This window comes from Rhinatrema bivittatum, chromosome 1, assembly GCF_901001135.1.
Source record: "Rhinatrema bivittatum chromosome 1, aRhiBiv1.1, whole genome shotgun sequence".
Taxonomy (NCBI): domain Eukaryota; kingdom Metazoa; phylum Chordata; class Amphibia; order Gymnophiona; family Rhinatrematidae; genus Rhinatrema; species Rhinatrema bivittatum.
In genome coordinates, this window is record NC_042615.1 from 98,560,312 (window position 1) to 98,578,599 (window position 18,288).

An 18,288-nucleotide genomic window follows, 5' to 3' on the forward strand; every position below is an offset into this window, starting at 1 on the left:
CATCCCTGAAGGTGGTGCTATGGGTGAGGGCCCATATGTGTCTGCTTCAGTGCTCTCTGCTGTCTCCTTGGAGCCCACAGTCTCAAGATTACTCAATATGGCTCCACAAAACTAATGGAGGTCTACTGTCAACTATGGTGGTGGCTAAAAGCAAATCATCTCAGAAATGGAGTTTCCCTAAGATCACCGGCCTGGCTAGTACTCACAACAGATGTGAGCCTCCAGGGTTGGGGAGCTCACTGTCAGAAGCTGACAGTGCAAGGGTGCTGGAGTGCAGAAGGGTCACTCTGGAACATCAATTGGCTGGAAGCCCGGGCAGTCTGATTGGCATGCTTGCAGTTCAGTGTCAGGTTGCAGGTTGAGCAGTCCGGATAATGTCGGACAATGCAATGACAGTGGCTTACATCAGATGACAGGGATGAACCAAGAGCCAGAAAGTGTCACAGGAGATACACTTCTGCCCAATCCATAAGTTGGTCTATCTTTAGGAGATCTTGGCCTCATACATTTCAGGAAAAGACAATGTAAGAGCAGACTTTCTCAGCAGGGAGAGTCTGGACCCAGGAGAATGGGAATTGTCAAACGAGGCATTTTAGCTAATAGTGGATAGCTGGGGCCTTCTGTTTCTGGACCTGCTGGCAACTTTTCCCATGGGAACGTTCCTCTGTTCTTCAGTCGCAAGTGAGATCCAAAATCATTGGACTTCAATGATCTCATGCAGGAGTGACTTGAAGGCAAGCTGCTGTATGCTTTTTCCCCCCATGGTCCATGTTGGGTAGAATGATTCGGAAGGTTGAGAGTCACAGGGGATTGGTGCTTCTGGTGGACTCCCCCTTACGGTTTTTGGCACACAGGAATCTCCTACAGAAAGGGCCTGGTCTTCATGAAGATCCGAATCGATTTTGTTTTTCGGTATGGCCCTTGAGAGGGCTTAATTGCTGAAACGTGGATATTCTGCTGTGATGATTGCCACATTGTAACAAACAAGAACGTTCTCCACTTCCTTAGCCTATGTGCGGGTTTGTCAAGTGTTTGAGGCTTGGTGTGAAGATCGAGGTGTTCTTCCTTGTTCAGTTAAAATCCTTCTCATTTTGGGATTTTTGTAGGATGGATTGAGTAGAGTTGGCCCTTAATTCCTTAAAAGTTCTGGTGGAGTCTCTTGCCTGTTTCCGTGGTCAGGTGAATAGTGGGTTTTTGTCGGCTCATCCAGATATGGCCACTTCTTGAAAGGAATGAAGCATCTTCGTCCTCCCTTGTGGTTACCGGTGCCCTTGTGGAGTCATATTTATTTATTTATTTATTTATTTGTTTGTTTTTATATATCCCGACATTCAGCATATGTTATCACATCGGTTTACATGGAACAAGTTAAATGGGTTACATTGTAACAGGGTGTGGAACTGGGAGAACATAACAGGGAGAGAATAATTTAACAAGCTAGTAAAGGATAACTGTATCTCTTATGATCATTTAGGTACATAGAAGCTTAACATTATGCGTTAATTGGGTTTCAAAATATGTCTTAATCTAGTATTTTATTTTTTAGCAGTCCCTACCTTTCGATCGATACGTACCCTTTCCCTGAGGTTACTGACCTTAAAAATGATGTTTTCTTGTGTCAATTTGTTCTGCACGTCAAGTATCCGACTACAAGCCTTGTAATACCGTTTCTACGAGCTGCATACTGTTCCTTCCTTTTTACTAAAATTAGTCTCGATTTTCACTTGAATCAGTCCATTTCCCTGCCATCTCTGGACAGGGCAAAAGATGCGAAGGAATATCGCCTTTGAATGTCTCAAGGCATATCATGCAGTATTTAGAGGTTTATGAACCTCTCAGAAGTACGGAACAGCTGTTTATTCTCCATGGTGGGAGTAAAAAAGGTGAACCGGCATTGCGGGCTACAATAGTCTGCTGGATTAAGAAGGTAGTCACAGCCGCGTATGTGGATACTGATCAGCTGTTGCCTAGCGCTGCAATGTGGTCTTCATTACACACCTTTTTTAGACAGTATCGCCTGGATGTGCAGGCCTGGGAGGATGTAGCCATTGCACATGCGGTTTTGATTGAATGGTGGGCAGTCTACCACCCTGTTCGGGAGTAACTTTGGTACATCCCATTGGTTTTGGATTCACCTGTCTGTACGTTAAGGGGTAGATTTTAAAAGGAGCTTCTAAGATCACAACTAATGCAGTGGAAGGCACAATCAGATGACTTCGAAGTGCAGTTGAAATTAACTTCAGATGCCAGAGCCAACCTAGGTTCGTGGCTCTCGGAGAGGAATATGACAAGAGGAATGGCCTTGAAATTGTTATACTGTTTAGTGATTATGATTGGATACCAGTCTCATTAACTGGTTTGCTCATTGTCAGAGCAGCTTTGGAGAATTGTGGGAGTTTGTTTGAAACATTGTGGTTCATCAATCACCTGGAGACAAGAACCATAAGGAAAGCCCTTTTAGCATTTTGTATTCTGGACTGGTCTGGTGAGATAAGGATGGAAAAAATTGGTTTTTACCTGATAATTATTTTTCCTTGAGTTCTAATAAACCAGTGTAGGGTCTGTCCCTGCTTGAGCTGACCACCTGCTGTGCAATAGTTCTTTTTCGTATCAGCGTGTTTCTGAAATGTTGGTTAAGCACCAAATCTAATGTTCTCTGTCTCCATCTGCTGGGGGGAACCCATGTGTTCTGGACTGGTCTAGCAGGACTCAGGGAGCAAAAATTATCAGATAAGAAACCATGAGGGGAGGCAAGATGGCGGCATAGGCGGTCGCATACCCCTGAGCTCCGGTATCGCAAAAGTGTTTCATGCAAAAAATGCCAGCAAAACGGAAAGGCAAGCTCCGTTCCTACCCTTCTGAAGCGGAGTTAATGGCTGCTCAGCGCTTGATTACCTCGTATGCGACGGCTAAGGAGTTTGAGACGGGAGGAGCAGGCTCCATTGTGGGAACCGTCGAGGAAGCGTCGGTTTCCCCGGGAGAAGTCACCTTGAGCCCCCCGGACCCTCGTAAGCCCGATATTGTTCTTCCTCCGGAACGCCTGACGACAGCTGAGGCGCAGACCCATGAGGCCAATGCGATTGGCTCAGCAGAGGGGGGTCAGAGGGCGGAAGACGCCGAGTCTCAGCAGGAGAAACCCGTGGACTCTGGAACAGCAGGGGCAGGAAAGTTTTCTTCGCTGCCCCCAGCATCTACCCCGACTCGGGAGGGGCTCACTGAGGCCCTGGATGGAGCAAAGGCGCCGACTTTACCAGGAGGAATCAGACTGGATGGAATATCTCCGGTTTTGAAAACGGGTGAGTCAATGTCTAGACCCCGTTTTTCAATGCCTGTAAAGCCAGATAATATTACTCTGGAAACAATATGGGATATTTTGGCCGCGCTAGTAAAATCGATCGGTGGGTTCCAGGATAATTTGGAAGCAGTAGAAAATAAATTGGAAGAATGTGAGAACCAACTGAGTGAAATAGTCCCAAAATTGACAACGGTTGAAGCTGAGGTAAAGAAAAACCAAGACTGCAACTTGAAAATTATAAAGGATATAAATCAGGTTTCAAAGAGATTGGAGCACTTAGAAAACTTCTCAAGGCACCTAAATTTAAGATTCCTGAACTTTCCTAAAATAATTGGAGAGCCTCCCTATATCACATTGAAGAAGTACTTTGTTGAGACTTTAAAATTTTCAGAAGGAGAAGTCCCATTAGTGAATAAATCGCATTTTTTGTCTATTTCAAATAAAAATAGAAATGTTCCATCGTTGAATGTTAATGAAGGGAACTTGACTAGGTTTCTAGAGGACTCAGCAATGGAATACTATGAGACGGCAACACTTATGGTATCGTTTATAACAGAGAAAGATTTATCTGAAACCATGAAGCGTTACTTTAAAAATATAGAATTACAATTTAAGGGAACACAAGTACGTGTTTTCCCAGATTACGCCCCTGTTACTCAGAACAGGAGGCGGGAGTTTCTTACTTTAAAATCTCAAGTCCTTGCTCTAGGTTTTTCATATATTTTAAAATATCCATGTAAATGTATGGTAAAATCTGCAACTGATACTTTTGCTTTCCAATATCCTGAGCAACTGAGATCTTTTTTAAATGCACGGAGAGTAATTAATATTACTAATACATAATTAACATCTACGAGGATCATAGAGAAGTAAATTCCTTTATCTATGTTAGGCAAATACATGCATAGGTATGTTTTTCTTGCAATATCTTCCTTTAAGTTTCGACCTCCTCTCTGATGTTTCGTGTGGGATACAAATGTGTAAAATGAATGTTTGTGAAAAATTTTTGCCTCGAGAAATGGAGGGCTAATTAAGATTATTGTATTCCTTTTTTCTTTTCTGTAAGTAAGTGATGGCTTGCTGTAAATTTTGAAAATTAAAAATAAAATTTAAAAAAAAAAAAAAAAAAAAGAAACCAAATTTTTGCATATTTAAGTCTCTCTCTACTGTTAGGGCCTGCAGATCTGGAACTTTATTGCCCAAACTATGAATATTTGTGCTCATGGTTTTCCAGTTGTTTCTCTTGGTATCCTTTTCTGCTCTTTTACTTTAGAGTGGACTATTGAGGTGATTTCTTCTGTTATTTTCTTCATCTACTTCGTGTTTGTTGGGGGTGATATTCCAAGTCCATTGCCTTCTCTCTGGCCACCCCTGCCCTCTTGTTTAAATACCTGGACAAATGATCTGAATTTCTCACTTAGGATCCTTTTTCCTGCCACAGAAAGATACAGGTCTTATTTACTATATAGTCTTTTCCTGTTCCACTCCCAGCCTCAGCTCCCAATATATTTAAAATCTTCTTTACATCAGGTTTTGAGCCACATATTGAAATTGTCTATATGGTATAGCCTTTTCCATGATCAGATAATACTTCTGAAAAGGCTATGATCTTCACCATGTAAACAAGCTGCTCCCCCAGAGTCTGGAAATCTCTCTATACTGAAGAGATTTTGTTTCTAGTGAGATTATTGGTCCCCCACATAGATTATAATATCAGATTTATAGTCCTAGCTTCTTTAATTGCATTGATACTCTAGTTTGCATTTCTGCTAGTTGAGGATCCTGGAAGGCATTTAATCATTGTATATCCCTCAAAAATGTGTTCCCATATTTTAGTGCCCTTGGTAACTGAGTCAGTTTTCTGTTTTGATGTTTTTTGACTATTCTTGGGGTTGTGTATACATTGGGTATTAATTTTTATTTCTGATACCTGTTACAATTCCTGGTCTCAAGAAGCCTGTTCCTACCTCCCACCACCGGGCACGAACCGCGGCCCTTCTCGCTTTGGCCGCACCTGCAGGCTGCCTCCTCGATCCTGCCGCTTCCCGGCTCGGCTCAGGACTGCTTCTCGCCTCCCCCTATGCGGCAGAGCGGTGCCACCACCTTGACCTCTGCACGGCCTGCCTCCCAGCCGCAGTGAAGGAACAACGCCATGCCGTCCTTGCCGTCGCAGCCACCTTGCTCGGCCCCTGCTCCTAGGCATGTGCACGCGCCGCCGGTCAGAATTTAAAGGGGCCGCGGTGGGAAAAGTTCCCAAGGCCCCTAGTGACGTTGCCAGCCCTGAGAGTATAAGGCAAGCTCTGACAGTCAGAGCTTGCCTTGGCAATGGGTCTCCTCGCTCTCGTTTGCTCAAGTTCCTGAGTTGCTGTTCCAATTCCTGTACTCCTGTTCCTGCATCCGCCTCTAACCTCTGGACCGGACTTGACCCCTTGTACAGGTCCTTGGTGAGGCCTTGTGTTCAGTTCTGGAGACCATATCTCAAAGGAGACAGAGACAGGGTGGAGGCAGTTCAGAGAAGGGCAACCAAAATGGTGGGTGGTCTCCATCGAATGACTTATGAGGAGAACTTGAGGAACCTGAATATGTATACCCTGGAGGAGAGGAGGAGCAGGGGTGATATGATACAGACCTTCAGATACTTGAAAGGTTTTAATGATCCATGGTCGTCAACAAACCTTTTCCATTGGAAACAATTTAGTAGAACTAGGGGTCACGATTTGAAACTCGATGGAGGAAGACTTAGAACCAGTGACAGGAAATATTTCTTCACTGAGAGGGTGGTGGATGCCTGGAATGCCCTTCCGGAGGAAGTAGTGAAGACTAAAACTGTGAAGGATTTCAAAGGGGCATGGGATAAACACTGTGGATCCCTAAAGGTTAGAGGATGGGAATAAATAAAAAGCTAAACCAGCACAGAGCTGCAGTTAATACCGTTAAGAGAAACATGGGGGTAACCTGCATGGAGCGGCAGTTACTACCCTTAAGAGAAACATGGAGGTAACCTGCATGGAGCGGCAGTTACTACCCTTAAGAGAAACATGGAGGTAACCTGCATGGAGCGGCAGTTACTACCCTTCAGAAAAACATGGGAGTAACCTGCACGGAGCGGCAGTTTCTACCTTGGGAAGCTTGCTGGACAGACTAGATGGAACTATTTTGGTCTTTTTCTGTTGTCATTACTATGTTACTATGTTATTATATTCTGCTGCCTGCCTCTGACCTCTGGACCGGACTTGACCACGCATTCTGCTGCCTGCCTCTGACCTCTGGACCAGACTTGACCAGGCCTGGCCACGATCTCTGCCTCTCGCTTGGCCCACTGGACTGGATCTGATACTACTCTTGGCTTTGGCCTTGGGCCTCTCTCTCCTGGTTGCCACCATGCTCCCTCGCCAACTCCCTGGGACCATCCTCGCAGAGGCCCACCTAAGACCAGCCGGCCCCGCTACCCAAAGGCTCAACCTGCGGAGAACATGGGCTGATAGTGGCGAAGCTCCAACTGGCCTCTGCTTCCCATCGGCCTCGCCACCCGACAATGGGGACCTGTGGAGGTTTCCCCCACAGGTGGCACCAACACCACCTCGAGCCAAGGGTCCACAAACGCAACAATACCACTTCTGTTTCCACTTCTAGAGTATTGCCATTTTCCAGTGCAAAGAAGGCATTTTGAATGGGTATCATTTGGAGAAGGGGGTATGTTGGTGTCACAGGTCTGACCCTACCAAAGCACATAGTAACCCATTTATACCTGAATTTGCAAATACTCTGTGGGAATGGAGGCTGGTTTCCTAGATGTTGCATAGTTGGGGAGGTTTTTCTAATGATAACTAATTCGTCTTTGGCTCCTTTAATTGTAGCGAATTCTGCTTTAAGTTGAGTCAACTACATTTTCATTGTAAAGAGCTTGCAAATAGATGGGGCAAGCTCAAAGCTTTGAGATGGTCTGCCTTAAGACTTAAGGCACCACATTTAATACATCAAATAATTTAATTTGTTTTGATATAGAAGACTTTTGTTATGATAAAGAATTGCAAAGTACAGTGAAGCACTTTAAATATATTTATTTATTTATTTATTTAACAGTTTTATATACCGAAGTTCTAGTAACAAAGTTACTAATCAATTCGGTTTACATTGTAACAATAAAATTGACAGAATATAGAATAATGTCTTACAGAGAACAGGGAAGATTTAATTTGGAAATAAATAAAATAACTTAATGAGAGCAATAAATAACTTCAACGGAGCAAGGAGAGTACAATTTAAATACAATATAATATAGGAGAATATATATTCGGAATTGACTGAGTCGGGCCTGAGGACGATTATTGAATAGTTCAGAATAGTTATTGGGATTAGGAGAATGCTTGATTAAACAACCAAGTCTTGAGTCTCTTTTTAAAGGTGGGTGTCGATTGTTCCAATCTCAGGTCAGGAGGGATAATTGAATATAATTGAAGATCATTAGTTATGTCTCGTAGGTAGACAGTATAAGAAAAGTAAGCTCTTATGTGGATGGGAGAGGAGTAGAGAGGGAGGGTTTAGACAGTTGAGATTTGCAGCAGAATTATTTTTAAAGGCAAGAAGTCATTATTAATCAACTACTCCTAAAGAGAGGGATCTAAGAAATTTGTCCTTTTTAAAAGCCAGAAAACTGTTTCTACTCTAAGCCCTTTTGCCCTATTGTTCTCTGTTTATTTCATTGAAACCGTCAGCTCAGTATGCTGAGGCAGTCAAAAAAGCAAATAGAATCTTAGGAATTATTAGGAAGGGAGTGGTGAATAAAACGAAAAATGTCATAATGCCTCTGTATCGCTCCATGGTGAAGACCGCACCTTGAATACTGTGTACGGTTCTGGTCACCACATCTCAAAAAAGATATAGTTACACTGGTGAAGGTACAGAGAAGGGTGACCAAAATGATAAAGGCGTTGGAACAGCTCCCTTATGAGGCAAGGCTAAAGAGGATAGGGCTGTTCAGCTTGGAGAAGAGACGGCTGAGTGGGGATATGATAGAGGTGTTTAAAATCATGAGAGGTCTAGAATGGGTAAATGTGAATTGGTTATTTACTTTTTGGGATAATACAAGGACTAGGGGGCACTCCATGAAGTTAACAAGTAGCACATTTAAAACTAATCGGAGAAAATTCTTTTTCACTCAACGCACAATTAAGCTCTGGAATTTGTTGTCAGAGGATGTGGTTAGTGCAGTTAGTGTAGCTGGGTTTAAAATGATTTGTGTAAGTTCTTGGAGGAGAAATCCATTAGCTGCTGTTAATCATATTGACTTAGGTTTATAACCACTGCTATTACAGCATGGGATCTACTTAGTATATGGGTACTTGCAGGTACTTGTAGCCTGGATTGGCTACTGTTAGAAACAGGATGCTGTGCTTGATAGACCCTTGGTCTGACCCAGTATGCAATTTCTTATGTTCTTAAACTAGCCCCCTACCCCAAAGACGCACAGGTACAAAATACATACAAACTTTATACTTTGTCCAACATAATTTGGAAAAGCAAGAAATATGGCATAGCCACAGGATTGCTGAAAGTTTTAAGTTGTCCCTCTTTCCAGACCTGTCATTTTATCTCATATTTAGAGACTCAAAAAACTATATTGTCACATTTTCTGGTACTGTTTCAAGATTTGAAATAAATAGTTTTTATGAAGAAGCCAATTCAAACTATTTACACAGCGAACATCTTTTTGGCTGACTCAGGCCTTCCCTAGTAAATAAAGCATGAGATGCATAACTGCACATCTGCCAAGCAGTGAGTTTGATTTGTCTCATATTGGCTAGTAAGCAGAAACATCCAAATTAATATTGTGACATAAATAAAGCTGTTACTGTACTGATGGCCCATGGTGTAATTGGATTCTATAAGAGGGGTTTGAAATTAGCAGTGGACGATAGACTGCTTCTTGATTCAATACTGCTCTGATTTTTTCTTGCCTCTTTATATTGAGTTAGATGGGTAATTCTTTCAGGACTGCATCTGTACAGGGGCCCAGCAACCAGATAGGTTTATTTATTATACTTTAGTTTGCCCACATTGTTTCACAGAATTCTGATAGGTCTGTCACGGGTTTAAGTGGCAGCAGAGTAGTAAAGACAGAAGTGCTAGTCTCCCAGTATAGCTTGTTCCTTTGAATGGTTATGAAATTTTTCAAATTTAAAACATCTGAAGTATCAGTGTGGCATATGAGCATGACTGTTATACCATCACAATAAACACACCAGGCACTGAATAAGGATGTAAGCCACATGAAGGGGCTGCCAGGTAAATGCAGAGAGATGCAGTGTGCATTTAAATGTGTTTGCTAGGCAGAAATTTGTGATGCTTAATCACATTTAACCTGAGCTCGCTCTTTTTTTTTTTTTTTTAATAATACAAAGTTCTAAACTTTCTAAATAGAACAAAGCCTATTGCCTGAATTTGTTAATGACAAAGCTACAAACTAACAGTTAATAACATTAAAATACTGAGTGTATGTTAGAATTGTGTAGCAATATTTGAGTACATTTTCAAAGGTATTGTGAGGAAAAGTAGCATATACTTACATAAGTACTATATTATTGCATACATGCTATTTTATAAACCTGGGAAGTGTGCAAACATTTGGGTTTTGCACACAAGGATACAAAAAAGGGTCAGTCTAGGGGCATTTGAGGCAAGGCCAAGAGATATGTGCAAAAATTAATTTATGCACATAAATCTCTTATCAAATATCTAACTGATTTGTTCTGTTTTATACCTGCTAATTGACTAGAACAAGTGAAATAAGACTTGTCTGTTGTCTGCAATTTTTGGGTGGGAGGTTTGGGTGTACTGGTGGGGGTTCAGAATGAAGTACATTTCTAGGTGAAATGATTGACAAACTGAAGAAAAGTAAATCACCTGGCCTGGATGGTATACACCCCAGGGTTCTAAAAGAACTAAAAAATGAAATTTCAGAACTATTAGTAAAAATGTGTAACCTATCATTAAAATCATCTAATGTTCCTGAAGATTGTAAGTTCGCCAATGGTAACCTCTATATTTAAAAAGGGATCCAGGGGTGATCTGGGAAACTATAGACCAGTGAGCCTGACTTCAGTGCCGGGAAAAATCATAGAAACTGTTATAAAGAATAAAATCACAAAACATTTAGATAAAAATGGTTTGATGGGACACAGCCAACATGGATTTACCCAAGGGAAATCTTGCCTCACAAATCTCCTACATTTTTTTGGAGTGAATAAACATGTGGACAAAGGTGAACCGGTAGATATGGTGTATTTGGATTTTCAGAAGGCATTCGACATCGTTCCACATGAGAGGCTTCTAAGAAAACTAAAAAGTCATGGGATAGGAGGTGATGTCCTTTTGTGGACTGCAAGTTTGTTAAAAGACAGGAACAGAGAGTAGAATTAAATGGTCAGTTTTCACTGTGGAAAAAGGTAAACAGTGGAGTGCCTCAGGGATCTGTACTTGGACTGGTGCTTTTTAATATATTTAAAAAGGATCTGGAAAGGGGTATAACGAGTGAGGTGATCAAATTTGTGGATGACACAAAATTATGCAGAGTAGTTAGATCTCAAGCGGATTGTGATGAATTGCAGGAGGATCTTGCGAGAAATTGGGCTTCCAAATGGCAGATGAAATTTAATCTGGACAAGTGCAAAGAGATGATTATAGGGAAATATAACCCTTGCTGTAGTTACATAATGTTTGGTTCTATCTTAGGAGTTACCACCCAGGAAAGAGATCTAGGCATCATAGTAGATAATACATTCCCTGTATGGTGATTTCAAGTACATGTGCAAGTAATTATTTTCCAAACATATGCGCACACTTTAAAATATACCTGCCTCTGCGTATAAGCCAGGGCTTTTATGCATACACATTTTTTTTTGTGTGTGCAAAGTATATGTGTGTATGCTTACAAAATAAGTAAACTAAGCGCTATCATTGCATTACAAATATTTGTGAGTACTGAAACACATGCGGGTACTTTCAGAGCAGGTATATTTCACCTACTGCACAGTTTATAAAATACTAGGTTAAATTTCTGTACGTGCACTTAGGCGCAGAAATCCAGTACTGCAAATAGGTTGAAAAGTTCAGCTCATAGACTGCATCTAGTTCACTTGCTGAATGATTAAATGCCTCTGCTTCCCCGCGGTGCTTATTCAGCTGTTTAATGCAAGGAAAGAGACAAATATTGAGTGCTATTTTATCTAGCTTACTATTTCTGTTAATTGCTTTTTACTTTGCTAAGAAAAATCTCTGCCGTTTATTGATTATTTTTTTTCTGTGCTTCTTTTAATGTTTTTAAGCCTCCAGGAGGCAGTAGGAATTTGTGGGAGCTCGTTGCTGTACTAAAAGGCCAAGACGACAGTTTACTTCCCCAAAATTACTGTAAAGGCATCATGCACATGAAGCATCTGGTCAGATTTAAAACAGTAAGTCAAGTTTTCAAGTAGTATTGCTGTACTGCTCTGCCAACTTTTCTACTCTATAAGCTTGATCTAATAGGCCATGTTTATAAAGAGAGAATCTCAACGTAGCCTAGAAAACTTTTATGAATTGATTTTGCATGCTTTAAAATGAGTATTTAATTCTGAGTGTGTTTTAATGTGGGTGACTAAATTCAAACTAGACCACATCTCAATGTCATTGCCATCACTCCCATTCCCCCCAAAAAACCTAACAATCTTGATTTCTCTGATTTCCGCCCAATTTCATCATTACCTTTCCTTGCAAAAATAACCGAATCAGTTGTTTTAAAACAACTTACTTCTTTCCTCGACAAATACTCACTATTAGATCAATATCAATTTGGTTTCAGACCCAACTATAGTACTGAAATGCGAACTTCATACATCTCCGTTTTTCTAGATCTTTCTGCTGCCTTTGACATCATAAACCATCAGATTCTCCTTACCCACCTCTCAAACTTAGGAATATCTGGAACAGTCCATAATTGGTTTCAATCATATTAAAAAAACAGATTCCAGCAAATATTCATAAATCAAACTCATTCTATTCCTTTTGCTCTAAGCACAGGTGTCCCACAAGGATCCGCCTTATCAGCCGCTTTATTTAACATATACCTCACACTCCAAATGTCAGTTATTGTCCATTCTTGGTGAACATATAGGATATATACTGATGACATCCAATTTTACTTTCCAACCAAACATACCTGGAATGACACAATTAAATTTCTAGTACTCTTCCTTTCTACAGTTGGTATCCAAGCTTATTTTAAACCTATCAAAACCTGAAATACTGATTTTAGGAAACCCCCAATTCAACAATATCCTGGAATCCATTCTCATAGACAATTCTACCATCAATATCATGAAACAAGTCTGCAATCTTGGTATCATAACTGATCCAAAACTAGACTTAACTGCATACATTAAAACATTACTTAAAACATCTTTCTACAAACCTTGCCTTCTCAAACATATAAAACCTCTACTTGACTCAAACCACTTTCACACAATACTCCAGTCATTAATTCTTTCTGGCCTAGATTATTGCAACTCGCTATATCTAGGCCTTCCTCAATCTACTATCCGCCCACTCCAGCTTCTTCAAAACTCAGCAGCCCAACTCCTTTCCAACAGCAGGCCCTATGATCATATTTCACCAATACTCCATCAACTGCATTGGCTTCCTATTAAATGACACATCCAATACAAAATTTTGACAATTATTCATAGCCTGATTTACAATAGTAATTCCACATGGTTATCCGCAGCATTATATGTATACACCCCTTGCAAAAACCTCAGATCTAAAAACAAGCTCCTTTTACAGATTCCATCCCCCAAAACAACAAGACTAACCATAACCAGAGAGCGAGCATTTTCAATTGCAGGCCCCATTCACTGGAACACACTACCTCCTGATTTAAGACTAAATGCCAACAAAAACAGATTTCAAGCTTTCCCAGACTTGTGTGCCATGATTATCTTTTCGTTTCTCTCCCTTTTAGATCTCCAAATTGAAGCAATTATTTTCTCTTAATTTTTATTACTTATTTCTCAGAAATATTTTATTTTCATTTTTAACATTTATGTTGTTGAAATTTTGTTTTAATACTTATGCTGTCAATATCACTTGTTTTAGTCTTATGTCCTAAATTACATAATGTATGTTTTCACTTTTAACCCACCCTGAATTTTGGAGGGTGCGGGAAATAAATACCTTAAAATAAATAAAATAAATGTATATTTAATTTTTAAAATAAATATATATTGTCTAAAGGGTGTTAAAATGTAGATATGCCTTCATCTATCACACTAGTTGCCTCTGCTAACTGTAGCAAATCAGTGGATAAAAAAAACATGAACATTTTCAAATATGGCTGTTTGAATAGTACATTTAGAAAATAATTTAAAACAGCTTACTGCAATTTCTTCTGGGATAGAGAAAATGTAACATAGTTACAGGAATTTTCTATATTTGGTTGTTTTATCTTTTCAACAATACTGGTGGAGTTTAGGTTGTCACTCATGATGGTGTGCTGGGGTCACCTATTTCTGGATTTGCAGGTGACTTCAGCCAACAAGAAGTTCCATGATTTTTCATCAAAGATGAGATCCGAAAGCTCTGCGTATTGATGCTCTTGTTCTAGTGGGGCAGGAGGGCTTTAATACTTCCCGCCATGGTCACTATTAGAGTTGTTTGAAAGATCATAAGCCATACTGCAACCATGCTTCTAGAGGTTCCGGATTGGCCCGGAGACTGTGGTGTGCTGATCTGCAGAGGCTGCTGGTTGGCAGTTCTCGCAAGAGACCACCTTGGATGGCTCTATTGCGGCAGGGACCCATCCTACTTGATGATCCATATCGATTTTGTCCTTCAGTTATTGAACTATGATTAACCATGATTATTCTGCTGCAGTGATTCCAACTTGCTCTGGGCTGGAACATTTTTTACATCTCTTGCTTATGTTAGAGTTTGGATTGTTTTCGAGGCCTATTCCAGCTGTATATATTCCATATATATATATTTCCATGTATTTTTCCGCTGATTATAATCCATGTTTCTGTATTATTAATTTATTGTTTTATGTTAATTTATAGTTTGTAATTTTGTTAACTTATTGTTCAATTACTTAACTCTGTCCTATCTTCCGACATCCATGTTTTTACTCTCCCTGTTTTAATGTAACTTCTCTTTTCCACTTATACGTTAATTGGTTTTTCCCCTTGTTCTAATGTAAACCGGTACGATAAGACCTGGTCTTGAGTGTCGGTATAGTAAAAGAAGTTAAATAAAATAAAAATAAATAGTGAGAGGAATGAGGTTCTCAACCTCTCAAGTGGAAATTCCATTAATTTTGGTGGAAGTTCTTGCCTCTTCTATGGGATGAGTCATTGGAAGGCCTTAGTTTTCCTCTCAGGATGTGTCTCAGTTCTTGAAGAGAGTTAAGAATCTTCATCCATACCAGTGCCCTTGTGAAATCTTAATCTGGTTCTAGATTGTTGGTGAGTCCTGCCTTTCGACCACTATGTAGTCTCTCCTTGAAGTTACTTCCCCCGTTATTTCTAGGTGTGATTCCAGGAATGGTGCAGCTGCAGACAGTACCTTCTTTTGTTGAAAGTGGTTTCGGAGTTTCACTTCCATCGGTCTGTTTTCCTGCCCATGCAGGGCAGGCGTAGAGATGAGAGTGAATATTGTCTCTTGTATACCTTGGATGTCGAGCAGTATCTGAGGTGATGTTTGGAGGCTTCTAAGTCTGTATGGAAGTCTGCTCAATTGTTCCTGCTCCATGGTGGTAAATAATAAGGGGAGCCAGATGAAAAAGGATGTAATCACTGCCACCTGTGTGGATGCCGAGATTCTTTCCTCTAAGTGACTTAGAGCGTATTCCACTAGAGCCCAGGCGGTATTGTGGGTGGAGCCTTAGTAGGTTCCGGCCGAGTTTTCCTGGGCAGTGATGTGGTATTCCTTGCATACCTTCCCAGGCTTTACCGCTTGGATGTTTGGGCTTTGAAGGACGCAGCCTTCACACATGCAGTGTTACCTGAACCGCAAGCAGCCTCCCACCCTTTTGTGAGTAGCTTTGGTGCATCCTACTTATGGGGATTGGCCTACCTGTTCTGCTAAACATCTCAATTTCAGTGCTGATAGCTGGAAGAGAAGAATATGATATACTACTCACAGAGAAGAATTATGTTAATCTCTAGAACTATAAATAGTTTGCTTATTTCTGATTTGGGTTTTTCTTAGAAGCCTTCAGGTTAGAAAGGGATTTATAAAATGCTAGTGTTAGCTTGTTTACTGGTAATATTGACAGGCTGAGGTCAGCAGGGATGCCTATAAAGCAGGACATCTCTGTCCTGCTATTGATCACTGTCTCCATCTGTTGGTCGGTGGGCATAACCCATTCATCTGAATTGGTCCAGCTGGATTCAAGAAAAGGAAATTATCAGGTAATAATAAATTTCTCCTTTTGTTTGTGTAGGACCAAGAAGTTCATCTTGCACAGTTTCTAAAAGTGAATATTGTTTCTACAGAGGAAGCTGTTTTATAAACATATAGGGGTAGATTTTATAAATGTGCGCACATGCGTACTTTTGTTCGCACACCAGGCGCGAACAAGAGTACGCAGGATTTCAATAGATACGCGCGTAGATACGGATACTTTTTCCCTTCAAGAAAGGGTATATAGTTTTTAAAATGCAAAACTATGCACTTCATTGCATTCCTTGCCTATTCTTGCACCTGGGAATACTTCCACTCAATCCATAATGTGCATATTTTTACCCATGAAGAAAGTGAAGTGTTTTCAAAAAAACTCTTATTGGTGCAAATGCCTTTTGAAAATTGCCCTCTAAATGCATTAGGATAATACCAAGAAATGCTGAATGTTTCTCTGATGTCCTGGTGCCACGTGATAACTCTAAAGTGCTTTTATAAGAAAAAGATAAGTTAATGCTTTGTTTTTTTCTTTCAGTCTAAAGCACAAGAACTTACAACTGTTAAAATGTCCAAATTTGGCGGCGGCATCGGTGCACCTAGCAAGGAAGAAAGGTTGAAAGAGGCAGCAGAGATACATTTGAGATTAGGACAGATTCAAAGATACTGTGAACTTATGGTGGAACTTGGAGAGGTAAGGTGCCTGACTCAAAAAAAAAGAACAAAAAAATCTTTAAGCTTATTTTGTTGTGTCTTTGTCCAATGTGAGTGAGATTGAATAGCAGCTCTGATGTAGCAGATATAGGCAGACAGATAATATGCTCTGAGCCAGAGTACACTTGGCTGCTTCCTAATGGATGGAGATAACATTTCTCCATGAACAAGCATAATAAAGCAGCAACATAAGACGGGTGATGTCATCCAATGGTGCCGAATCAGCCTTTATTCTCTCCCAGCCCAGAAACTTCCCAAACTAATATCACCAAGCACCCTCCCTCAGTCTAATTTTGTCTACTTCACAAATGGTCAGATTGTCTCTCTCTCTTCTCAAATCAGCCATGTCTATTCTTAAAAAAAAAAAAAAAGACAGAAAATGTCCACATAAATCCAGAAGAACATCTTGTGATAGCTCCGAAGCCATTACAGAAAGAAATGGAAAAAGTCCTTTCAAATTTTGTGGGAAATGACTATATAAAACGATTTCTGCAGAGAAGCTTAGGCCTAGATCATGACAGTTTGACTTGCAGCCCCTTGTGGCAGAATATCCCCAATGGTGCTGAAATTTGAGTTTAAAAGCTCTTTGGAGTACAAAAGGTCTGAACATCATAGGAAACAAAAATGATCCCCATCAATGGACTCTTCCTTTTCAGAAAGATCATGGAATAGGTAATTGGTGCACAAAGATTAAGGGGCTAGATCATCTACGCCAAGTCATTATGACAGTAGTACTGAACTATTGACACCAAGAAGAGTCAGTGTAGAGCCCTTGTAGTAGAAAGAAAATAGCTTGGAGCGGCCTCGGAGGGAATGGAGGCAGGCTGCGCGGCTCGGCGCACGCCGGCTGCCCAAAATCGGCAGCCTTGCGCGGGCCGATCCAGGATTTTATAAGATACGCGCGGCTACGCGCGTATCTTATAAAATCCAGCGTACTTTTGTTTGCGACTGGTGCGCCAACAAAAGTACGTGAACACGCATTTTTTTAAAATCTACCCCAATGTCAACTTGATTAATAGCCGCTAATGGACTTCTCCTCCAAGAACTTATCCAAACCTTTTTTGAACCCAGCTACACTAACTGCACTAACCACATCCTCTGGCAACAAATTCCAGAGCTTTATTGTGCAGTGAGTGAAAAATAATTTTCTCAGATTAGTCTTAAATGTGCTACTTGCTAACTTCATGGAATGCCCCCTAGTCCTTCTATTATTTGAAAGTGTAAATAACCGAGTCACATCTACTCGTTCAAGACCTCTCATGATCTTAAAGACCTCTATCATATCCCCCCTCAGCCGTCTCTTCTCCAAGCTGAACAGCCCTAACCTCCTCAGCCTTTCCTCATAGGGGAGCTGTTCCATCCCCTTTATCATTTTGGTTGCCCTTCTCCGTACCTTCTCCATCACAACTATATCTTTTTTGAGATGCGGTGACCAGAATTGTACACAGTATTCAAGATGCGGTCTCACCTTGGACGATATAGAGGCATTATGACATCTTCTGTTCTATTAAACATTTCCTTCTTAATAATTCCTAACATTCTGTTTGCTTTTTTGACTGCTGCAGCACACTGAGCAGACAATTTTAAAGTATTATCCACTATGATGCCTAGATCTTTTTCCAGGGTGGTTACTCCTAATATGGAACCTAACATTGTGTAACTACAGCAAGGGTTATTTTTCCCTATATGCAACACCTTGCACTTGTCCACATTAAATTTCATCTGCCATTTGGATGCCCAATCTTCCAGTCTTGCAATGTCCTCCTGTAATGTAATGTATCACAATCCGCTTGTGATTTAACTACTCTGTAATGTAACCCCAATATTTAAAAAAGGCTCCAGGGGCGATCCGG

General features: G+C 40.6%; 1 protein-coding gene across 6 annotated transcripts in view; it reads left to right on the top strand.

Moving 5' to 3' along the window:
• Positions 1 to 18,288, top strand: part of WDR17 (WD repeat domain 17) — a 533,217-nt gene that overhangs the window by 324,187 nt on the left and 190,742 nt on the right. For all 6 annotated transcript variants that reach the window (XR_003852810.1, XM_029578099.1, XM_029577946.1 and 3 more), the window contains 2 exons: positions 11,620 to 11,745; positions 16,260 to 16,415. Coding sequence is in view for 5 of the 6 variants with exons in the window: in XM_029578099.1 (XP_029433959.1) it covers positions 11,620 to 11,745; positions 16,260 to 16,415 (282 nt within the window). In the remaining variant the exon portion in view is untranslated. The remainder of the gene's footprint in view (positions 1 to 11,619; positions 11,746 to 16,259; positions 16,416 to 18,288) is intronic.